The following is a 26,145-nucleotide window of genomic DNA, read 5'->3' on the forward strand; positions in this document are numbered from 1 at the left end:
AGTTGACACCAAACTTTTTGTAAAGTATCTTGGATGGATGGATCATCAGACTGTCTTACCCAAATTGTCAATATATCAGATTTGTAAATGGTTGGGTAAACATATGCTTGCAAATTCTTGCTAAATAAATCTTATGCTTTCATGATAATAAAATAATCCATTCATGAAGATTAAGTGTGACGATCCAAATTATTCAGGGTTCATTTAGAAGCGTAGTGTACATTTTCCATAAATGTTATGGGGGAAAAATAAGACTATAGATAAGATTATTTCTGAATTGATTATCATGACAAGACAAAATTGCTGTACATATAAAGAAAACATCACCACTGATAAAATATTGAATGTATACAATGTGTAATTGAATATCCTACAGTTGATTAAAAATGTGTAATTCCAATAGTGTAACTTCATTTGACTGGGATGTAGGGAATCTCTGCTGTCAGTCATGCATGCTTGACAGCTCCAGCAGCAAAAAGACGCTCAAAACGTAACTGCCTCTTGGCAATGTGCCAGTTATAATTGTTGCCTTCAATGCATTTGCTGGACTGAGTTCACAATCTGAAAGGGAAAGCTGGGGAGCTGCTGAGTTAGCTGAGGGGATGTGTCATAGATGAATGCAGGGTTGCGGGGAGTCAGATTTTGTCTTAATGTGTCTTTGCGTCAGTGTTAATGAGGTTTTAAATAGAGTGATGAAAGACTGCTTGACAATGTTACAAAACAGTGGCTGTGAAGTCCAAACAGTAGTTGGGTCATTTGAAATGTGAAAGGATGCATCATCATACTCCTGAACTCAAAACAGCTTAACAAAATTGATCTGCGTATAGGTCAGTGCCTAATTATTAAATGCCTGACTCGTGTTTTTTTTTCATATATAATAATAATTGGTTAAGTGAAATGACACCAGAGGAACAAAGAAATCAAGATAATGCACTTATCTGTAGTCTTAACAGTAAGAGGAGGCATGTATGTTTGTGTCTTTGTTATGTATACTGTTTATCATATACACAGTGCTTAGCTTGCTGTTCACAACACCTTGTTTTGAATGTCATCTCACTTTGTTAGATTAACTTGTGTTCAGGAGCAGAATGTGAATACACCAATCTGCGTATCAAACCAAAAAATGCTCTTGACAGTTTGTTTGTTGCGATGCATAAAACAAGGTTGTAAGCTATGAACTAATGAAAATCGAGCTTAATATATCTTTATATGGGGGGGGGGGGTCATTTACAAATGACACACCGTCCTGACAAATGGGACAAGAATCTATGCATTCGAAACATCTGATCTTTTCGTCAATATATTGCTTAATCAATTCCACAGTTACTAATGGACCTGTGGTCAGAAAGTTCAGGGGTCACAGGCAGGTCTTACTTGTGAGGTTTACTTGTTTCATGCCGCTATCACACGGCGGGAACTGTTTCCAGGAAGCTGTCATTATAGGTTGAGGTAATTATTGTCAGTACCTTAATATCGCCTACACACAACTAATGTTTTTAATTATTCCGATTACTCATATTACAAATTATTATAAATATGACCCCCCATCCTCTTCACACACACACACACACACACACACACACACCTTTCTCTACTGGTAGCTCTCCAGTGCAGGGTTCTTTAATTTAATTTATCAACTACACAGTATAAAATTGCCAGCTATTGAAATATTGCTTCACAACATTGGTCACAACAGCACAGACTTGGTTTCCACAGTGGCTGCATATATTTCTTGAAACATTAATCCCAATTACAAATGCAATGTCAGCCTTTTATTATTCTTGTAAACATGCAGAACACATTCCGTGATCGTTACAGTAATCAGCTTCTTAAAAGCCAGACATTCTTAAGCACACACATCATCACAAATATTTAGTCGTGGATAATTGTACACAAAACGTCACTGAACGGCTTTGACCGGAGTGTTTTCAGCTCTGCGACCACGTCTGATGCATCTGGTCATGGTTGTGTTCAATGTTGTGGACTAGTGACCTGAAAGGATCAGCTAACAGTTGCCCTAAAATGTTCCACATATCTGGTTCCTACTCATGTTTCCACTTTCTGACTCGGGCATCACCCATTAGTCTTATCTAATTCATGTGTAAGGTGAAGCATATGAGTTAAACGTTTACCTTGTAGACTTTGTGCTGCCATGTAGAGACCAGTACAAGCCAATAGCAGTGCTATTATGCGATTGTGGCAGTGCAAAGGTGCAACAGGAGATAAGACAGGCCAGCAGCTCACATGTTTTTAGTGCACAACTGTGTTGCTGCTGCTCTGACTTGCACTTGTTTATAAGAGCAAAAATCAGTTTTTGTGCACCCAGGAAAGGTCCCAGCTGAAGTGCTTTGTAGAATGTAAACGATGGTGAAATTTGATTCTCAAGTTGTGCCATTACAATGAATGACGTCTCAGGTAAAGCCATGCAGACAAAAGAAGGCTCTAGTTTCAGCACGCATACTGCTGCACGTTATCTGTAAGACTTGTTTGTAAGCGAGCAGGGAAATAAATGTACCCCTCCTACTCAGGTCTAGGTTTACACTGTGTAGTACATTGATTGGTGGTGTGATGAAATAGAAACAACACACCCGTGCATGCTTGCTTGTGGCTGGCCTTTTTAGGGAGTGAATGCTGCTAAGAGACGTTTCAGTCATGCATCGACATGCAGACACACTCATAAACACGCATCCAAGCAAAAGTTGTCATATTTGTAAATGTTCTATATTTTCCTCTGTAACCATGTTTATGACTTAATTTGCTGATTTGATATTTTATAAGGAAGAATAGTTATGAAGTAGGTATTACTGATACAGATATGGCGTATGTATAATTACACAAAAGTGTTTTTCTTGTTTTTATGAATCCTGTTAAATATTGTACCTGATTAAATAGAATAAATTATCTGATATGCTGTAGCTCGCATTGCTGTCTATTAAACTCAGATGTTATGGTTTGTTGTACACTGGTAAAAGTAATGACAATTACCTTCTGTATAGCCTTTTGCAAGCTGATGACACTGACCGACTCATTGATTTATTTCCCATTAATGCAGTGTCCTTTATTTACACTGCAGATGCACCATGGGGGTAAATGACAAATTCCATTCATCCATGGTACGTTGACAGTGGTAGTGTAAAGGTTCATGAGAGGTGCTCGGTAGTATTTGGCACAAAGATTCCCTTTGAGAATCAATGCACCCTTGAGGCCTTGAGCAGGTCCTTGTCCATGGCGGGGAATTTGCATTTAAATTGCGTCGCCCACACAGCCCATTGCACTGCACCTGAGGAAGTACAGAAGGAAGTAACATGAGTTCAGCAGCAACGACATATTACAACTGGATTTCACAAGCAAACAGCAGGCAAGCACAATCTACATCATCTCTAAACACATGCGTCTCAATTTGTTTTTATTAATTTTTTTTATTCTCAAGTTTAAGCCATTATTCAAAGGATGTTATCATGTGCATTATCACATTGGACGTTACAGATGTGTTGCGTATTGCATTTTATGACAGGCTTGGTTAAAGATTAAGGAGAGTAGGCTGCATTCCACTAAGGGGAGTCTCCTTGACATTCATTGACTAAAAGAAGACCCATTACCACATCTATTACTTGCTTTTGCAGTGGTTGAGCGATTCGGGAGAAAACACAACTCCTCACATTTGAGTGCTTACCCTTATGCACTGCCACTTGGGCAGAGGAGACCAGAGATGCGTTGAAATGCTTAAAAGTCACTGAAGATCAGTTCAATTCGATTAACTCCTGTACATGCCACAAGAGTGATTGAAGGACAAGCTAATATTAGACGCACTTGCAGGGGAAACGATGATGTGACCAGTGACAGCAAGTACGAAGAGTCAGAAAGAGGCGAGCTTTGTTGTGTCGGTCTCTTTGAAGATAGCAGGACACAAGTCAGCAGCAAGCCAAGTGCCAAGTTTTGCTGTAGGAAAAGCTGAGCAGGACAATATACTGTACATCTACAAACAAGCGTACATGTACCAAGACATAAATGATAAAATGAAGATTTAGAAGCTTTATGATTTGATTTTACCTCTGCCAAGGTGGTTATGATTTTGGCCGCATTTCTTTGCTTGTGAGCAGCATAATTCAAAAAGTAAAGGACAGGTTAGATTGAAATTGTCTTAAGATGTAGTTTATAGCCCCATGAAGAAAGGATTCGATTTTCTGGGTGAGCCAGATTCAGAATTCTTTAAAAAACTATTTTGACCTTGTGAGATATGTGTAGTGACACTGGGGAAACTGCGTGGCTTTTGGTGGAGGTTTAAAATGAATTTAAGTTCACAACATCATACTGATTCTTCTTATTTTTAGTATTTAGAACTCAAACGTCCACATGGTCCCCATAAGGTTTATATTCGGGCTGACAATATGGGTCCTCAGTGTGTTTTCCTGAGGTTTCCATGGCCCCACTCATGTTTGCCCACATGGGCCCATGTTACTGAAACCATATAGAACCTGCATGATTTGCCCATTTCAAGCCCATGCCCACTTAGTACCCAGGTAGCCTGGAAAGGTAACTAATGTGGGCAAACGTGGGTGGAGCCACCACAGAAACTGTGGAAAAATCTGCTTGGGACCCATACTGTCAGCCTGAATATAACCCTTATAGGTTATACATGGACATGGTAGCTGGGGTGTGCAAGAAAAGTAATTGATTTTGTATTGTTGAATTGTCGATATTCCTTTCATGACTGGGAATGCCAGACTTGTGTACTTACTGTACATGAGAGGAAAAAGAAAATCTCCTGTTGTATCACTGTTGTACATGACTTCACCACTAGTATATTTCACATAATATATACTGTGAAATAGATTGTAGAGGAGAGAGAATCACATGATTATTATTTAAGTTTGATATTTTCTTTCTCTTACTCCTTAGCATGTATAGTGGCATCTCAAAGAGTTTTCTTTTGTCAAATCGAATCAATGCCATTGCACAGTGTATAATAAAATCACCTAGTTCTCCAGTAGAACATATACAGTACATGCAAATAAAAGGTAAACAACAGTAGACACTAAAGACACAAATATACATTTGACAATCTCGATGAATAATTTAAATGTGTTTATGTGAAGTACTTTGTGTGCATTTTTTTATTTTTTTTTTAAATGATTGATATCACAGCTCTATATCATAGCCTGTGTGTGTACTGTCAGATGAGTAGCCTGCATGTAAGTTCAGCTCTGGTTAATTAAATGGAGGAACTCAGTGATAGGTGTTCCTTTCATAGATATCAAATACAGTCGGTGTCTATTTGTTTTGGAGTAGCCCGCACAGAGGCGTCTGATCTATGCATATCATACTGGTGCAACACTGGGCATGTGTATGAAGCCGTGTAGTCCAGCCCCGCAACCCGCCCACCACCCTCCCTCTTCCCTTCGGTGCGTCTCTGTCCGCCCGCCCGCAGCAGTCTCCTTCCCGGCGAGGTTTCACTACAGAGATGGCTGCGAAAGTGTGCAGATCGATACTCCTGTTGTCCCGGAGCAGCGGAGCGGTGGCCGGCAGCCTCCCCGCACTTGTTGTCTCTTCACAGCGACACCATCAGCACATACGACCGGTAAGTCCCAGGACGTGTGTGCGCTCAGGGAGGAGGTGTAGGACCGGGCAGTCTGGCTGGACCGGGAGGGAAAGCGGCGGCTGCGCTGGCTAAGGAAGTAGAGCTAACTAGCCTCAAGATTTTTTCCGTTCATGTCTTGTTCTTGAGATTGCGCCTCGCGTAAAGGTGAGGTACAGGATGAGTCATGATATGTATCTCAACCTGGTGTCGTGTCGGTGTTGTAATCCACGCGGGGACGTGAATCTTTAACAGAGGCAATGCAGTTTTTTTTTTTTTGGAGAGCTTGCTGAGAAGCCCATCTACACCCCACTGACGCTACCCAGACGTTTACTGTAAAGCAGCCGTTCGAGTCCGACACTCAGCCGCTTCCTCATAAAGCCTCGTTTCTCCTGCGTCCTTCAACTTTGTAGCTTTCTTTTTTAATCGTCCAGACAATGCTGCTCATAGGACTGTGTGTCAATATGAACGCGATCCCACCGTAGGTGTTGGGACGTTTTCTGCAGTAGACATTGGTGTTGGTTCGGCTGCTGTCGGATGGGGATGGGTGTCTTTTTATATTTTTATGCCGTTGCATTAAACATGTTAATTGTGAGCAGGGCGGGTTTTTTTTTTTGGCTGCAGGAAGCTTTAGTTGCCAGTCCATGACCGATGATTCCCCTCATCCTTCTACATAGTCTGTGTGTGTGTGTTGCAGCAGAATAATGGAAGTATGCCCAGCAGAGTGGAGAAAGGAAAACTACACTTGTCCACACACACACACACACACATTTTTGCACAGCTATCATTGTGAAGGCATAATGCATCTCCTAGCCCCTTACCAAATAATAATGGCTAATAATGTAGCACTTTTCAAAACAAGGTTACAAAATGCTTTACGAAATAACCTTAACCTTACAACTAAATGCCTAGCCCTCATCATAACCTATATCCAACCCTTAAATCAGGTCTTAACCCATAAATAGCTCCTTTACTGTGTGACAGAAGGACTGGCCAAATGTGCCCAAACTGTCCTGGTGTCTCAGGTTTAACGTTCAAAATGTACACACACACACACATACATATGAATGAGACTTTACAGAAACATGGAAAACCCACACTTGGATGATGTCACACTCTCCAGCCAAGCCTGCTATAACCTCCCTCCCTTCCTCCCTCCCTCCCTGTGGGTGTTTCCCCATTCAGTGGTGGGGTGATCCTGGGTTTTCCTGCAAGCTAATCCATGTTCTTGCCCGCGTAGTAATAGATGCAGTAGCAGAAATGCTCACAATGACAGGAAGGCGACAGGGTTTAAAAAATGTTGTTATAGTGCAGTGGTTGCACATTTCACTCGCTCGTGCCTTGGGCAGCTGAAAATCTGAGCCTTATCAGCAGCTGCCTGAGGAGGGAGGTAAATCACAGGACTGACCTGGACATGAAAGAATGAGGAAGTAACTGCTACCCGGGATAGCATAACCTGTGCGTTGTAGCAAGAAACACTGCTGTGTGTGCACATTTGTGCGTCTCTTTTATGCCGCGCTGCTCCATCCCTTCACGCCTTTATTTTCCTTGCTCTATTTGTCTTACGCTCACCTTTTCTTTTCCCCTCTTTTGCTTGTTTTTGCTTTTCTTACTCCTCCCATATGCAAACACTTGCAGCAGGGCTTGTGAAACCAAACATGCTGTTTCCCCGCCTTGAGGTGAAGCAGCTGGTCTGGCTGGTCTGAATAGACACACATGCTCCACTTTGGCCCCCATTGCTGTTGCCTACCGTGAACTGTCATAACAGGAAACATTAACCCCCCCATGGAGAATAAATATTCTCCCCTTCTTCTAAAATAACTCTGCCTATTCAAACCTCATGTGATTTATAGGGGGGTTGGGGGGGGGGGGGGGGGGGGGGGCGGGTTTGTATGTCTGCAGAGTTTGCGCTAAGAGGTTTTCATTTCGTGTCAGTCTGCTCAGGTTGTAGTTTTGTTTTCCTGTCACACTGTGTCTTTGTCCGTTGAAGCGCTGCTGCAGCTTCTAACTCAGGCCTGTTACCGTGTGACAGCCAAGTCTTTATATTCATTTGCGAGTCCCTCACTGCAGTGTGTAAACCCTGTTTCTAGACTGGTGTCTTAAACACTGCAGTGGGGCACACGCTAACGACGTGTCGTTAAGCATTTTGTGTCTGTAAGCAGGGTAGGATCCTCTTAAGACACCGATAGGCTATTTTGAGCCAAGTTTTCAGGTGTATGATGACTGCTGTTTCCACAGGGAGGTGGAGTATCGAGGGGTCGTCTCCTCGGGGATGCAGGGCAGACTGTGGGCTCCAGAGGTGCTCGTTTAACCTGCACCAGATTACTGTTGAGTCAGATGGCATGTTAAATGCAACCGTGGCAGAAGAATTGAGTCACTGTGAATAAACTGTTCCCATAAATTGTTGTAGAGGGATTTGTAATATGAGTAAAGGGAGTCATTTCACTGCATTCTCTAAAACTCACTGTGAACTTGGGAGTAAAATAGACATCACTATTCAAAAAAAAACCCAAAACATTTATTGCTGTTTAAACCAACATGTTCGCCAAAGCTGAGCAGACAGTGGTTTTAGCCACCTGTGGCCATGAGTTCAAATCCCACTCCTGGCTTTAAATCCAATCAGTGTTGGAGTCAACTAATTTATCGCTGCTGCTTTGACGGGCTCACCGTTAAAGTTGTTTGGATTAGTGTGAAAAGAGAGTGACTGCCTGCTTGGGGCTGCAGTCTGCTAAAGGTGATAAGATAGTTGATTGATTGATTGATTGATTGATTGATAAACCCCTCCACACAGGCAGTTTCATTAATGTAATCTCTTCTTTAACCCTCTTATGACCATCATGATAATCAGGCCGCCTGGATTTATTTTGACTTTATGGCTGTAGAATTGTCAAAAAATAACGAGTAACTTTCACTTTCGACATCTGGCTGTTATTCGGCCATTTAGGAATATGCTACTAAGGGCTACCGTAATGACAAGTATATGGGTGCAAAGCTCTATTTCTCTGCTTTCTGGTAGGTATCCATCCATCTTCTACCACTTTATCCTCCACATGAGGGTCACGGTGGGTGCCGTGCCAATCTCAGCTGACATCGTGTGAAATGTGAAGTACACCCTCGACAGATGGCCAGTCCATAGTTTTTGAATTTTCTAGATATCACCCACGGTCTAGGAGTTACTGTAATGAGAAGTCGGCGACGACAGGCTTGGTAAAAGAAGGGTTAAAATGAGCAACATGGTTTGTGACTCCATTCATGATCTCACATTTACATGTATGACCGAGATTTGACATGAAATGATGAGTGGAATTTGTGCCCAATTAACGATTTCATTCTTCACTCTGGAGTGTGATGATTGACAGATGGGTTGACTTCTCATTTCAACATAAAAGCCAAGCTGACTGCTCATAACATTAGAGGTTTATGATGTCGACCTGCAGGTCTATCCTCAGATTTTATCAGATGGTGTTTGATACCTCCGCCAAAGAGGAATCTTAATAATCTTTGGTCAGCACAGCTGTTCCATTCCATCTTTTCACTATTATTCGATTACTATCTGTACAAGGCAATTTTAATAGGCATGAAGTGCAATCTAGTGGGTTTTCTTTAGCGGGTAAGAAAATTGATTTGTGTTTTCCTGTGGGGTTTCATATGCTCTTGCAAGGTTATATGAGGCAAAGTGATATGATAGAATTTCAGTCAGTCAAAGGTAAAGTTACACAAATGATTGATTTGTAGCATGTATTTTCCATTCATCTCACATACCATGCCATGTTGCTGCTCTTACACTTTCCACATTAGCATACAGTATTGACTAATTTGGGTGCAGTTGAAGGCAACCAGCCTCAACTGCTTTATGAAGTGTTTCATAGTAAATGATGCAAAGAATATCACAAAAAATATGAACATTTTTGGGAATGACAACATATTATGTTGTATTAAAACCCCTGCTATTAATTTAGTTCTAGAATACACATTTTGGTGCTGCATGAAAACGTCATCAGGGCATGAACCCCGGGGTCACTGGTTGTTTCAGGTCTTTAATCAGCAGATGCCCTCACCCAAGCGACCTAGCCAGGGGTGATCAGTCACTGACTTGTGTGTTCACACATGGATCTCATTCTCCTTGATCCACATCCACCTGGCAGGCCTTTTCCGCTGCATCCAGGATGTTTTTAATGGCTGTTATTTTTGGCTGTCTTCTCATGCCAAGGACTGTGAGTGACCACGTTTGTGAGCGGCTGGTGGTTCCCCGGCAGCCAACTTCCCCAGGCAATGGGCTTTCTAGCCATTCCTTCGGCAGTCGGCCCCGCAAGCTTGACATATTTTGTCCTTTTCCACTCGTTTGCCTCCTCAATCCTGTCTTCCCAGGGGATGGTAAGTTCCAGCATTACCCCTTGCTTCATTGTTTCAGGTGTTAAAACAATGTCTGGGCAGAGCCTGAGTGGCTGCAATGTGGTCTGAAAAATCAGCTGTTTCCCCAGATCGAGGTGGCGCTGCCAATTGCGAAACCCTCCAACAGTCTTGTGCCCTCCAGAGGCTGTTCTTTGCTGTTCTTGATGGCAGTGCAGATTGAATCTGCCAATGACTGAATGACTCTCTCTCTGTTTATTTTAGTTTTAGATGGAAGACTTAGAGAAAAATGTTCAGGATATGAAGAAGAAACCACCAGTCTTCTTTTGCCAGGTGCAAAATGATAACAACTGCCCTTCTGAGCGAATTCAGCATCTAAATCCAAATTTTGTCAAGGCTGCGACACTGTATGTGTTTATGATGCTGCTGTTGTGATTGGTTTCCTTGAAAATAGGCCATAATTTGCATCTGTGTTGGCAGGAAAGTAGATGATAACTTCCGTGTAGTTCTTTGTTGTTTGAATTTGTGGACAGGAGAGCAATGTAAAAGATAAGTTTAAAGGTGGACTTGAAGGAAACATACAACCATTAAGCATTTGCACTGTGCAAATACATAGAAATATATTTGACAACAATATTCCTAATTCCTAGTTGTTTTTCCACTCACCACTCCCATTCCCGAAGTTGTCAGGGAACTACGGTGGCCTTTGCGTTCTAGAAAGTATGCCATTCTTCTTCTACTGCGTATTAAGCTTCTGCTTCAAAACGCAAAATGCATGTTTGTCTACAGGACTGAAACAAGGCCACTGCCTAAAGTACATATAAAAGGCTTATTCAGAGGCTTCAAATACAAAGTATTTATTTTAAGTGATTATACAAATACAACATACATATAGGTAGAACATTTAATTCCTGCCAATAAACCCTCCTACATGTTACACACTGGACCTTTATGGGCTTCATTTTGTCACCAGTGCTCACTCAAGGGTGAGTTATGCATTTTGCATAATGCAACATGCAGTTCATCTCATTTATCATTATTAATAAAAACACAAAGACTAACATTTTTTTTGTGGGGAGTGCAGGGATATTGTGTTTGAAACTACTCCAGCGAGTGCTTGGTCAGAACTCGTAGACCATGAAAGAATTTAAATGCATTCCTAAAATGTGTCATCAGAGACTAAATGCTGATGACTTTAATGGGTGTGTTTCTCTGATTAGTTGGCAATCCACCTGGCAAGCGATAGCCAGAGTAATCATCAGTCATGATGCCATTGTGACACCTCTCGCTTTCTGTGTGTGTGCCTACAGTATGTGCATGTTTAGCAAAATGTGGTCCTTGTGACACCTACATGGGATTTGTTTGTTTGTCACGGTCTGTGCAATACACCCTAACTCTTTTATCCTATCCTTTTTTCCCCCATTATCTGTTATAACATTACATGTTTTTACACATGTAAGTTGGCAGATGTTTCCTCCTTTCATCTTCATTATTGCCACATGGTGAACTACTTGCAGTGTCTGAGTCTGTCACACTTTTATTACAGCAATCATGTCCATGCAACAGCAGTAGGCACTCTATTACATACATACAGTATAAGCTCCATATTTGCTTTAGGTTGTACATCTCTGTATTCCACTTTTATTTATCCTGTTCACTTTGAGACATTAGGTTAAAAGAAATGACCCACCAACCTGTGATGGGATCATGCGAGCTGTGACACTCATTAATAACATAGTAATGAGCAGCAAGTGTTTCAAGGGATGTAATGTTAATGTGTTCCACAGCAAGATGGAGTCTACTTTTAAAAGTCTGCTGTGGTTTGTTTTTCCTGAATCCTGACATTTCTATAATTCCTTTTCAATTACCATAGTTTGACTGGTCAGTGAAATGTTTGAGTCGATATTTGAGATGAGATAGGGTTCAGCAGAACAGATACAATTCCGGCAGTGTTTCCACCATGCCACTGATTAAACTGGGTTATTATTTTTTTTTACACGTGTCCCGTCAACAGCTGTGAATTTAGTGTTATTTTTCCACCATTTCATTGACAGAAAGAAAAAAAAAACCCTACCTTTTCTTTTCCGTTTTACACCTCCAGACATATGCTAGTGCGTGTCCTGTATTCCCCCGTGTGCTTCCCTCTTCTAATTTTCCTCAGCTGTCTGAATGCATCACACTACACAGCACCTGCTCTGCACAGTAACCTTTCTCACACTCACCAGTTATTTGCCCTTTGGTCAAAAAGAACTTTCCTGGAAGGTGAAAACCTTACAACCTCACTGAAGGTGGTGCACCGTATTCACTCAGCCACATCCTCCAATCCAACCCACTGTCTGAATGTACAGTTATTGTTTTTTTATGCTTCGATTAAGGAGCCACATTTGTCTGTAATCGGCGGGTCGTTATGGAGATGTGGTGTCGTCGTTATGGATGAGGCCATTGTGATGGACGAAGTCCTCATTAACACCCTGAAAGGGATTTCACCCTTGGTGTGGTAAACAACTGGTGAACCTCCGCTGTTGGCATAGACTAATTAGCTGCTTCCCATGTTTCCGTGTGGCCCAGCATGCCTCCAGTCAAGTCTGCAAAGGACATTAAACTAGGCCAATGTGTGTAATGTGATGATGGATGGCCGCAACGCTTGGTTACCTCCTCATTTCTGGGACATCTAGCTGGTTGTGTCCTCTGTTAGGCGGGCAGGTGAGGCTGCCACTACAACCTGAAGGTTATCAGCAGCCCTGCCTTTCATACCATTATCAGATTAGGGGATTAGGCTCATTATTGTGACAGCCAAACACATTTGCTGCAATGTAGTGTTCAAATAGATGTTAATTATAGACTGGGCAGATTTAGCTTGTATGATGGTCAGCCATGCACACATCCATTTAAGAAGGTGGGACAGTTATGGGTGACTCCTGATTTTATTAATACACACAAACACATATTTCAGTTTATTTGCAATTGTGAAAGGATTGTAAATCTGTTGCCAGTAATAACCTCTTTCACATTGTGTATACCTGGGATTTTTAAACCCGCTAAAAAAAAAAGGTGAGTAACACCATTCCCTTTGCCAGTGGTTGCTCTGCCCTGTGGTGTTTTTGTCTCCCATTTGTGCGTGATTTGTGATGTTACTGAAAACAAGGAAGCGAAAGAAACACCAAATTACGCTTTTGGTTCACAGTGATCATGTTTTGGTGGTGATTGTGAGTGCTGTCTCAAGTTAGGATGTAAGTAAGGATGGCTAAAAATACGATAACTATTTACGGCCAGAAGAGGAGTCCGCGTCGTAGCGTTGCACCAGAAATGATGCATCGCTGATAAAAATAGAGCGTTTTCACCCAGATCTTGCGTTTCCAATGATGCAGATCTGAGCAGAAGCACATTAAAACCCATCTGCACTGCAGAGTCATTTGACCTTGGAGTGAAGGCCGATTTAACACTTTCTTACTGGTGGAAAAAAATGTTTAAACGCAGGATTAATTACACTTTTTATCGCTGGGAATGAGGTTTGTACAGATATCCTCTTTAATTATGCTGTTTAGATACTGTATGTTCTAGCCATATTGGTGTTGTTACAAAAAAACATTTACATTTACATTTACAACCAAATCACAACGAAAGAACAAAATGAGTCAATAAGGAGTGTAGATGGCTTTCTATGTAACATTCGTCCTCACAAGACAAATGTTCCTCATTCATATTTACGAACTGTTAACTCGAGTTTTGTGAAAGATTCAGGATAGGTTCAGGATATCCTGTGCATGACTTTGCATGGTGCAGTTTTGAGTTTATCAGTTCCCGAACGCAGCAAAAGACCCAGAGTAATGAGCCATAGAGTAATGTTGCAGAAAGTAGTTGAAATACCCTCTGGTTTTACTTCACATGAAAGCCCTTATACTCCTAAACTCATTAATTTAATGCACATATTATATGGCCGGGTCAAAGTTTTCTAGAGGTCAGTGAATCAGTCGCATCTGGACAAGTGTAAAAAAAAAAACTCTACAAGAGATTTCTTGAGAAGGAATCACTTTGGATTCCTTTTTTTTGGTGGGCTACGGTGCATTGTGCCAGTTTGGTGTCATGCAGTGAGAATTGCTGACACAGCTATCACCATCTGGCCCCACGCACCCTGCGACACACACAAGCCAGAGTTAGGGTTTACCATTTCAGACCATACCATGGCGTGGTTAATGGTTGTGTAACAAAAACGCTCCTTGTGTGGGGTTTAATGATTCTGAAATGATGGAGGGTGATGGAACTGTGATAGTATGGCCTGCTGTCATTTCTTTACTTATACATATAATAATAGAATAATCAAAATTATAATGCATGCAAATCACAAAACTATCATTATAATTCAACTAAAAAAAAGTGTGAACTGAACCCTGGTCTGAGCTGAATTATGTATTTGTAGAATCACTTCATTCCTACTCACACATATTAATTAGAAATGTATTATCCTCACTGATTCCACCTTGTTTGGTTTTAATAGAACCTACAATATGTGTGTGTATAAAAGCCCCTTTTATTTAGATGTAAGCCTGTCATTAAAATATCTCTGAGCTACAGATATACATGTCTAGGGAAACTCAAGTGGATATGACACAGCTGTAAATTCCCGTGCCAAACTGTCCCATGTCCCAAAAATGCTCTCACTTGTCTACTTTGTGCTGCTTTATTGAATTGAAAACAAAATAGTCTGTTGAATCTGACAGTTCCATCAATCCCAATTGTGCAGTGAAAGCAGAAAACAATCCTATCAGGGAGGGGGAAGAGGAGGAGAGAAGAAACTGGTGTAGCAGTCAAAGGCAGCAACTGCTAATTAGAAGTGTGACTTACTATGTTCAAAGGAGTCCTGTTTTACAAATGGGCAAAGTAGTGGCTGGAAAGTCGTTCACAGCAATGCTAGGATTTGTGATGTGAGGATTCCCTCGACCTCAGGCTCACCCCTTTTGCTGGAGGGAAATTGGGTGAGCAAAGCAGCTTCTTGTTAGTGTTCCCATGTCACTGCCAGCAGAGCTGAAAGGATTACTGCAAATGTCTACTGTTCAAACTTTTGCCCCGAAATTGGAGTTATATCATTTCCCTGTTTGTGGCAAATTTGTGCTCAATTAGTGTCAAACCAATGTCACTGGGTAGCTCTCTGCAAAAAATATTTTAAGTAATCCGAGATCACCAAGGTATGTGAAACAGGAGCATTTAGAATCCCTAACAACTGTTTTAAGTATAATTACTCTGTAAATGATTCATGCAGGCATACAAGTCACTTAGAAACTCAGTAGGAGGGAAAATGAATACATTACTCGGTGTTCAAGGACAAAATTCTGCTCCATTAGGTCACAGTGTAACCAAGAGAGAACATCACACTTGGATGCAGATATTGGAGAGAAGCATAGAACGATGAATAATATGTACAATTGACTTAATAGATCGCCCTTCAAACTTAAACCCAGTCAATAGCACTTTAATCAGTGGAATAACCCCACACACAAGCTCCCGACTAGTTCCTTTGTCCGTGCTGGATCAGTGCACAGGGTTAATGGCAAGAGAGCGTGACATTTTCAACTCAACACTTTTTTTTTTGTCATGGTGATTTAAGAAATTGGTCTAGTCACTTCTGACAAAGCCAGTTGACCTACAGAGGAAAGATGAGGACTCTGCTCTGCTGGAGGGAAATCTGCATCCATTTAAGAGTTAGTGTGAGTACTAGTGAAACACTGTGGTGTTTAGTTACCAGGGAAATGGCTTTGCTGGTCATGGTTAAACAGTATGTTTCAAGGGCTGTGACATCCCTCTTGTGTGGAGGTTATTATGGCTAGTGAACATGTAGCTCCATGGTGGTTTGGTGCCAAGCAGGCACTTCCAGACAGTAGATTTCCATGCACATTTATGCCATTAAGTTGGACGACTGTCCTTGTCCCAGTATAGAAGCACTGTTGGGGAATTTAATTATTGAATGAAGTTTTTAAGCCCCTTACATCTTGTATAATATCAGGTGGTTTCCTGTTTAGCTTGCAGCTAGTTGTTGGCATGTCGGTGTCCTTATCAGTTGGAAGAAATGTGCCAGCCTGAATTTATCCCTGTTTTTTATCACTGTTGTTCTTCCGTGTACCGTCTTCTATTATTTTCTGGGTTTAAGCTGGGGATGGGAACTATGGGGCGTGCACAGAGCACCCAGGCTAGCTTGAGTCCGACTTTTTTTTTTCTATTGTCCTATCCACATACAGTATTTAGTGCCTGGTGCTCCCCAGAGTTGCATTTACTCTATTGTGATGTCAGTTGAAGTGGAGGAAGCTGACTTTTAAGATGTAGTGGTCCTAACAATGACACATTGAAGGAAGCGGTTGCCTGGCAGCTGATCAGAGAAATGCCGACAGGAGAACGGGGATGTCTGACACCCACAAACCACGCGTACATCAGAATTGTTATTATCCAGAAGCTTCAAGGCCCATTTATGCTGCTGACTCATAAAAGTTCACCATTTCTGTTTTGTTCCCTTTCACTTTTCCAATATCAGCCTTCTGAAATGGAGCTGTCAGTGTGTTCTGAATGATGCCTCTGGCTGCATCATTACACACCCAGAACTGAACCTTAACTGAGATTGATCAGGCTCTGAGCACGTTCAGGGAGTCAGTGAGCCTCAGAAAGCAAGACTGTCTGTCCGGCCTGGTGCCCAGTTGGTTTGCACTGTAATTACCTAGATTGTAGCAGAGCTGTGGTTGACACAAACCGAGGCTGGGGATTCACCATGGTGAAAACAAGGATGCACACTTTTGCCCAGCAATCAACTCGTAGCCCTTAAGTCCCATTGTTTTATTTGCAATGATTAACTGGACCAGAGAGATGAGCCAAACAAGCCCCGAACAAGTCAAGCTCATATTTTTAAATGTAATTTGGGTATGTGTATTTGCTGCCCTGCAACATTCTTGCAGCTAATTTGTAATTTTCCTGTTGGTAGGACTCCCGCCTCCCCCCTGACTACTTAATTGCCAGTTTCAAATGAATCAGAGGTCTGAGCTTTGAGTCTTGTTTCTTTTAATTAACTCCTGTATCAGTGCAAGTGGATCAATGGCTGGAGACACACACAGAATAAGCATGTCGGTTACAGAGAGCAGAGCGGGGGGTGATTGGCCTTGTACTATGGGTCGTACATGTGGTATGACAGACGTGTTGGTTGTAGCCTTTCTTTTGCTATTATCAAATTATCGTGTCTTGGTTTTAAAGAGGAACTATCCAAAGATTTTTACCCGATTTGAACTGCTTGGTGGCTTGTTTGCGGGGGAGATTGGCTGTCTCCACCCCTCCCTATACCATCTGTTAGCGGAAAACCAGCCTTGCAAGATCAGGGCTTCTGACCCAAAGTCCTCAGAATCAGCAGGTCTGGAAACACAAATTGCTTGACTTAACTACACACACACACACACACACACATCCCCTAGCCAGGTACAGACATGGCATAGCTGGCGAAAAAGAAGCAGAGCAAACTGTTAACGGATGGAAGCGAGCAAGATGAAATAACCAATTGAGGAGCCACACACAAGTAAACATCAGATTTTTTTAAAATGCCGAGAATTGAAAAACGCAGAAGATTCTGTTCTCTTAAACTTCTCTTAAATTCATAATAAATTCATGTATGTAATATTACATTTATACATCATTATATTTAAAAACGTAAGTCCACTGCAGTGCAAGCACCAAAACACAGATTGGAGAGACAGACGATAAGTGTGGTTAAGTATTTAAGGGGATCAATTTAAGTCTTTTGTATCGAGAGAGGACACAAGGGATAAGGCAAGATGGTGGCAGATGATCTGCTGTGGCGACTCCTAAGGAGAGAATTGAAAAGAAAATTTTGATTTATTGTTATAATTGCTATTATTAAACTGTTATATTTTATTAGATGACGGGGAAAAAAACAAAACTGGCCAAACCTATCGACCAAAACAACCCCGCATCTTATACCGGCCGTGAGCTGCACGGATTTCTTAATAATAGCAAAGTCATTGGTCCTAGAAAAACCCATTCCGGTTGACCTCTAGAGTTAATGTTGTATTACTGTGCACATCAGTTAACCTGATGTAGGTCTTCCAGTGACTGACATACAATGTGCGGCTTAATTTTAGATGCCCTGTGTGTCACGAAACACCTGTGCGTCATGAAAGCAAAGCATTTTCCCGGCGTATATGAGTAGCGTTCCGTCTTCCTGTGTTTGTGTCAGTGAGGATTTAGAGGGGACAACGTGTGAGTGATACAGTACAATCTCACTTTTGCTCAAAGGCACCTCCAGGAAGCAGGGAAGTAAATAAATTGCTTATGTAAATAGCTCTGCTGCTTTAAACCATTGTTGATGAGGTCTCTGATGTGATTCCAAGACACAATATATTTCAATTTTCTTTTGTTTTCTGGCTTAAAAGAGCACTTAACTTGTGACTTGTGTCGGCATCGGATCATCATTTTAAGAAGGAATATTCAGGAGCAACAACCACAGCACTAGGGCAGCAACTGACGATTATTTTCGTAATCGATTGATCTTTTTCTCGATTAATCGATTAATCATTTGGGTCCATAAAATGTCAGAGAATGTTGATAGTGTTTCACAAATCTGGAAATGTTTGTTTGTCCACAAACCAAAATGGTTCAGTTTTAATGATTTATTCAGATACGGAGCAAAGAAACCAGAAAATATTCACATTTAAGAAGCTTATTTTAAATCTTTAAAAAAAGAATCTCGTTAATCGATTATCAAAATAGTTGACGATTAATTTAGTAGTCAATTAATAATTGCATCAATCGAGTAATTGTTTCAGCCCTACACAGCAATTAGATGATGGTGACAGACTAAGACTGAGTGCATTTGCTAATGAAATCTGACAGCTGTAATTGTTCTCGGTCATTGAGTTAATGCCGTGCTGTTTGTCAAAGCTCAGTTTTATGGAGCAGCTGCAGTGTGAGACACTGAAAATTGGAGACTAATGCTAATTGGCAAATTGTGGAGGACTTTTTCCTTTGACAGCGCTGATCCCACGACTGATGTCCAGTGTGGTGGTGGAGGTCTTTTCTGTTCATCAGATAGCTTCACTCATCCAGCTCTTTGTTGTATGACGGACCCGTGCAGGGAATTAGAAACATCCTTCTGTATTGATTTATTTGTGTGGATGTGATTGTGCATGCACACGGTTCCTTTATAGTTGACATTGAGGAAGAATCTTTTGACCTGCAAAATGCCTGTGGTTGTCTCCTCCTCACACGTAGATGTCAAAAAGGCAGCAGAGTCCTGGCAGAGTCCCACGAGCTTCTGCCCCAGAAGGTTAGGAATGACCCCACTTCACCCTCTATCTGGCATGTGTGCGTGTGCAACCTGCAGTTTGACAGACACGCAGCTTCTTGTAACTTCACACACTTAAATCCTGCTTTCAGCTGAGGGATTGTGAGCGAGCTGTTTGAAATTAAGCTGTGAGTAAAAATAAAGGCAGCATGGAGAGGTGAAGATACTAGACATTTCCATTCTCACTGTAATGATGCTCTTCCTTTGCCAGCTTGCTAACTCTCCACCCTTCTATAAATAGTGGAGAGTGGTGACGAGGAGATTTGTTGGCGAATGCATTTCCATGGAGATGGTGTTCGTTGGGCTTGGGCTTTGTGAGCAACGGGCCGTTGTGCAGGACTTGATTTTGGTCTACTTAAGGGGAACTATGTGTTTACATTCCATAAACAGTTGTCAGGACAGTATTTTCTTCCTTTTGGAAAAGTTGAGCAAGCTTTTTCTTCTCTGCTCAGTATCCATGTCAGACACTTTATACAACATCTATATTCTGCTTGGAATATAACAATTAATCACTTTTGTTGTTGCGTTGTGTCAGGCTTATGCCACTTGGCTACACACAGACGTGCAGAGCAGAATATCTTGTGTCGAGCAACACCTCAAACGTAAAGATGTGTGATAGAAAATGTGCTGCACATTTGTACACTGTATGAATGTATGAGTGAGTGGGTGAATAGCAAAACTGTAGTGTAAAGCAGCATTTATTGGTGTCTCCTGACCTGCTGGCAGACCACAATAGCCTAAGTGTTTGTGTGTTTTTATCCATTATGTTGCTCTAAAGGTATTTAAAAGCAGCCACATGTCCATTATGTGTCACTTTCTGCTGTTTTCTTGTGTGCGTAATATTTAAAATGTTGCCTCCAAGGTGTTGAACTCGGAGTGGGCACAGCTGTTTGACATACCTGTGGCCTCAGAATAAAAAGTGCTGTTTTACTGTGCATATGGAAAAACCACTGGTATCCTGGTATTTGTGTGTCTTTGACGGTGTTTTCCTGCTGTGTTGGCTATCTGCAAATTATCCCCATAAACCTTCCCCTTTATATACAGTCCAGGGAGAAAACAATTATCTGCTTGTCAGAGAATGGTTTGTGAGTTATTCCTCATTCAGCCAAACCTGCTGCCAAACTGGCTTTTCTTAAGGAAAGCATTTAACTATTTATATAGCACTTTTCTAGCCTTGATGACCACTAAAAGTGCTCAACACTACAGTTTTGTCTCTCGCACATTAATACGGTGCGTTTATGTGCAGCACTTCTTGTCACTCAACTTCATTCACACCCTGACGACATGGCCAAGGAGCAACTTGTGGTTAAGTGTCTTGTCCAGGGACACACTGGCCTGTAGACTAGTGGAGCTGGGGTTCGAACCCCAACCTTCTGGTTGGAAGATGACTGAGCCACTCTTAAGTTATTAAGGTGAGAAGATAAGTAAAGGTAAATAAAGTGTCACAGTTTCAAAAGTGCTAGTGGTCTTGGTGCCTTGGTAACACGTTGCACCCTAAAAATGTTCATCTTCCAACAAAGAATTGAAGGTTATCCATTAAGTTGCCCCTTGTTATGCAAAAATTGCTTCTTTATACATTTTATAATCTCATTTTATCAAATACCTCTTAACTTAAATGCACCCTTTGTCCCTATAGCCTCTGACGCAACCAATATACCCAGTACACATTCAGCAGGCACAATGAGAGTACATCCCAACTGGCACATTTTGCAGTGTATAGCGCTCCGGTAGCTGACGTCATATAACCAAGGTAACGTTCTCTGGCAGGAAAGGACACTGTTCACCCCTATGGATGTGTATACTAGACAACACATAAATCAGACAACATGTCAGACAACCCAGTCTCTTTTTGGCTGTTTTCGTCATAAAAATTGAAAAATGGCAGATAGCTGTTGTGTCCCGGGATGCCAAAACAGTCGGGGACAGGCTGACGAGAGAACACTTTAGATCTAGAGAGACGACAGAGGTAAATCACTGCTATCAAACATACTCACAGGGAGCAGAAGAAGACGGAACCTAGAAGCAACAGATTTCATGGTGAGCTCTTCTTCAAACATGGACTAGATTTACCAAGAACTAGTCTGCACAGCAACACCAACACAGCAATTATTTACGTGTTGTTGGTCGACTCCAGAGTTGAATGTTTGTCACAAAGCCAGATTATGACCATCTGCTCCCCTCCCGGCTCTTGTAAACTTTCAGTGACTCTCTGGACTAAGATGAATGGAAGTTAATCAGGAAGTTGAAGATGTCAGGATCCTGCAGGTCCAGAATAATGTCCTCTCTTGCTTTAAATGGATTTAAAGGCTGCAGTGAACAGGTTCAATCCAGCACCGCTCCGGTTCGTTTTTGCTGCATCTTAGGCTACCAACACGGCCGGTTCATTGAAACTGAGTCACGTGACGTCTGTAGCTCTATAGCAGGACATTTCTTTATGTAAACATACACTTAATAAACGCCTACTGTACTGTTGTGCACTATTTACCTCATTCCATTCAGCCAGCTCTACAGAACAAATGTTACGCTACAACAAACAGGCAGTTTTATCTTTGCCTTTGGTTACACAGGAAGAGATGTCAATGAGATTTGAGGTTCATCCTGTTAAGCATAAGAATAAGCACCTGTCACCTTCATCACTTCAAATTTTTTACAGTTATCCATTGGTGGCTAAATCTTTTTTATCCTTTCTGCTTTGTAACCAATGCCTCATTTTCTGTCCATGAGGCATTCATGTCTGTCGATATTTCAATTCTATTTAAATATTTAGTCTATTATGAACTAACTAAAAACTGGGCTTATGTTACACATTTTGCCAATTTGTTTAGATTATCCTAAACATTTCCAACAATGATTCAAACTTAATGCACACAGTCCACTGTATTTGGTGTTATTATTACGTTGTCCTCCAGGACACAAATGTGGCAAGATGTTGATGTATATAACTCAACATTAGTGAAAATTTTGAAATCCTTAAAAAAAGAAGGGAGTATTGTATGTTAGAGGACAAGCAGAAAGATATTGTATATGGAAATGGCACATGTACCTGTAATATACAGTGGCAGTATCATGTGCATAGAAAGTCATCCTTAGACAAAACGGCTAACTCTATTCTTTGCAAGATTCCATTTCAACAGAGACAAATGACAGGCCCATAACACTTTGATTGATGCGGTTGGCTAGAGTTACACTACAGGCTTAACTTGTAGTCACTGCTGAGCTGCACTGTGAATGTAATGCTGGTCTACAGACAGAATTTGAATACATTTTTTGTTTTTTTTTCCCCCTCGGACTTCAACCTGAAGAGACACTGTGTGCAGACACCCATCATCCGTGTACCCATATTTCTTCAGCAGTAGACCGTGGTGCTTTTTTTGGTACCTGATCCCAAGCGAGCTGAGCTGAAACTAAAATGTCACATTAACAGTTGCCGGACCACTGATTGGCAGAGAGTGTCGTCATTGGAAGAGTCCGACACAAGAATCCAACCGAACTGTAGATCAGTTAAAAAGACTTAAAAATCTCCAACATTAAACAAGGGAGTGAAAGAAGAAACCACCACCTATCAGAGGAAGTGGCCTCAGTGCTATGCTCTGTCAGCTTAAAGTTCCTGGATGGATCGGGAGAGGAATGAATGGAGCTTGACATGCATGCAAATTAAACCAGAGATGGCCTAATCCTAACAAGCTGAACGTGGGTGTTTTGCCCCCGTAGCTTAGCGAAGGTGGACACACTTCATTCAATAAATCGATTCCCCACTAGTGCTTGTATACTGGGACAAGGACAGTAGTCAAACTGAATGGTGTAGTGGAGCTACAACCATAGCTGGACTTAACTGCGTGGAAATGTACCATGTCCCTCAGGTGACCATAACAGCCCTCTTTCACATCTTGACTCAGGTGAAACTAACAACCTGAAGCTGGGTCAGAAGTGGCCGACCTGCTTTGTTTAACATAACGACTCTCAAGACGGGTATCCACCGTACAGAGACAAATACCTGGATTTGTCCACCACTTAGTCAGAACTGAAGAAGCCTCTTGGATGAGACGGCTTCAGCTTAACAAAAACCCAATAAACAATTTTAGTCACCTACAGCGAACTCCTGAATTCAACATGATATTTTTCTGCCAGAGCTTTTCCTTTCTTTCATCATTTTCCTTTTATTTATCCTCGCAGGTATCAATATACAATCTGGCAATATCCTTGAAGAATTGAGGTACATTATGTGTTTGTATTTTCAAGTTCATTTAAACGTCAACATGTATTTTTTTTTAATCTGTGCATAATATGTGCGATTCATGACCACCGCTCATTTGTTTTGGCCCAAGTAATGCGTTCCTTAGTTTGGGAACCTGCCTGTAATTGTAAGCCACATTTTACAGAATAAAAGCAGCATTTGGCTGCGGCATACTAAGTTAATATGGCTATTCATATAACTTTTTTGCCAGTTAATGTTCCTTACTATTCACTGATGCAAAGAATGATTGCTTTGTAGTCATCGCACTCATGCAGAGGCCAAGTCCTTCATCTCCTCTCTGACGCGTGTTCACTCTCTCTTTCTCTCACATGCTTGAGTTTCCTCTCCCTCACACCCACGCTCCTACTCTCCATGGTGCTGCTGATCATCATCTCCGTCTCCTCGGAGGGTGTCTGTCTTTTGTATGACGCAAAGCAAAAGGGACATTCCTTACAAAATGTTGTGCATCCATTACCCTGCCGGTTGTTTCAGTATCAATTTTATCCTTCTTTCCTTCTTCATGTTCAATTCATGCTTGTTTACAGGGTCTGACCCCCCCTCAATAGCTGGATGGAAAAGCAATGGCTTTCAATTTGCAATAAAGTCAGAAGCGTTTGTTGTGACATCCCAGTGCATTCCTGATTACCAACAATACCAGCGCTGTTATGGTGTTGGTTTTTCTGCCCTGCTAACCTTTATTTGAGTAACACCTGGGGCAATAAATCAGAAAAATAGCAGTGTGGTGAATGTAGGGCTTAAATTCTTTTTTGGGCCATATCCCGGCTCTTGCAGTCCCTGAGACACCTGGGGATGAAGCTGCATTGTTGCTGTATTCCATTATAAATGAAGGCGGTTCTCAGCCCACCCATTCCTCTTTGCTGCAGCAGCAGATGCTAAGCTGTCAACCCCACTCTCTGCTCTCGCCTCCTTCATGACCCGATTTGTGTGCGTCCCACATCAGCAAACAATAAATAGTATAGTATAGTGCCAGTTTGCGTCACATTTGTGTATGGGTGGGTGTCCACCTTTCCCAGGTGATTAATGATCACGGCAGAAACTGACCATGCAACCCTCCCTCGCTTTGTCGGCCTTAAATTGCTTTGTCACTGCTTGGCTGCATGGCTCATGTCATTTCTTTGTCCAGCCCTGCAGCAAACCACACGTACACACACACACACAATACAATGAAGACTTGTCCTTAAAAGGAAGCTGATAGTTGGGTTCACTGGGAATGTGACTGGGTCTATGATGTGATTAGTGTGAATCCTTCATGCCGCCTCTACCTGAATGGGTTATTCTCTCGCTGTACGAGAGTCTATATTTTTGGGTCTGCCAGGGATTCCCCTTCAATTAGATCACTTCTTCTTCTTAACAATAGATGATTATCATTAGGCAGCAGCCCCCCCCCCCCCTCTGTGTCCTGCATGTGCAGGCACTGAGTACTAGAATGTGCCTAATGTGTTGGAAATTTCATCTTACACATCATCCATTCTCTTGGTCAGTGAATGCCTGCAGCTTCCTTACAGAAGGGAAATACAGAGAGGGTGACGGAGCAAGGCAGGAAGAAGAGCTGAGAGGGGAAGATAAGGGGATTGGGAGAAATGGCCAGATCATAATGTGAATAACTGTTAAGTTTTAAGTGTCGCTCACTGACTTTGGTGCAGAATCCTTCAATCCTTCAGAAGGTGCCGTTCTGCTGCTCCCACAGTTTTGCAGTCCCCATGGACAACGGCACCTCACATAAAGTGCACACAGAGTGAATGTAGACAATGGACTCGATAGGGACATGCAATATTTAATAGCTTGTACGTTTGAACATCCAGTATGTGAGGACAAGATGATGTGACGTACGCCTGCTCCTTATTCTCTGCAGGATGCCCTCCATTTACCATCTGCTGTTGTAGTTCAGTCGCTCAAATGCTAGGAGATAGCATTTCCCATTCATTTGTCTGCATTTATTACTCAACGGCTTCCCAATCCACTGGGCACCTCTGTCATGACACTTCTCTTACTCTGTGCTGCATCCACACAACAACAAGGCTAGATGGGCAGAAACGGAGACCTTTGAAAACAGTGACGTTACCCACGTTTGCTTCCTGACTGGTTCTTTTTATTCAGTTTTACCGAATTGGTGAGAGCTGGTCAGGTCGTCAACAATAAGAATCCAAAGTCCCATTTTGAAGGTCTGAGATTCACAATTTGGACGGGGCCTTGTTGACACTTGCAACTAGTCTCCTATTGGATGACACCAGCTGTCTGGTGTCCACTCATATCTGTCATACTTCATCACTTTCACATCATTTTCCCATGGACTTCCATTCAAACAGAGTTCTTTCTGCAACCAGCAGAGTCACCCCATGGTAGATATTTATTATAATGTAACTTCAGGATTGACCTAAGGGAGGCAACTGTAAGGCTTTGCCAATTTCTACATGCAGTCTATGGTTTCACCTTGTCGCTAGTTTGCAAACAGGAATCCTTGCTTTATTTTTCACTGTGGTCGTTGGGGATACTTTCTGAAGCCAAGTAAACAACTACAGAGGAGAGTTGTCTTCCTGTTTACACCAGAATGCACCTGCTCAATGTACCTGAATTGCTTACATGATATATGCTTTCAGGTGTGTTAGTACCGATACAGATATGGAACTGAAATGATTG

The 26,145-nt window shown here is 41.8% G+C and overlaps 1 protein-coding gene across 2 annotated transcripts in view; it reads left to right on the forward strand.

Moving 5' to 3' along the window:
• Positions 1-5,365: 5,365 nt before the first annotated feature.
• mcu (mitochondrial calcium uniporter) overlaps positions 5,366-26,145 on the forward strand; it is a 55,760-nt gene continuing 34,980 nt past the window's right edge. Inside the window, exon 1 of one of the 2 annotated variants that reach the window (XM_058651866.1) lies at positions 5,366-5,578. In XM_058651866.1, coding sequence (XP_058507849.1) covers positions 5,462-5,578 — 117 coding nt within the window. In that variant the 5' untranslated portion in view covers positions 5,366-5,461. The remainder of the gene's footprint in view (positions 5,579-26,145) is intronic. The other variant, XM_058651867.1, reaches the window with a different exon arrangement.

This window comes from Solea solea, chromosome 15, assembly GCF_958295425.1.
Source record: "Solea solea chromosome 15, fSolSol10.1, whole genome shotgun sequence".
NCBI classification, from domain to species: Eukaryota; Metazoa; Chordata; class Actinopteri; order Pleuronectiformes; family Soleidae; genus Solea; species Solea solea.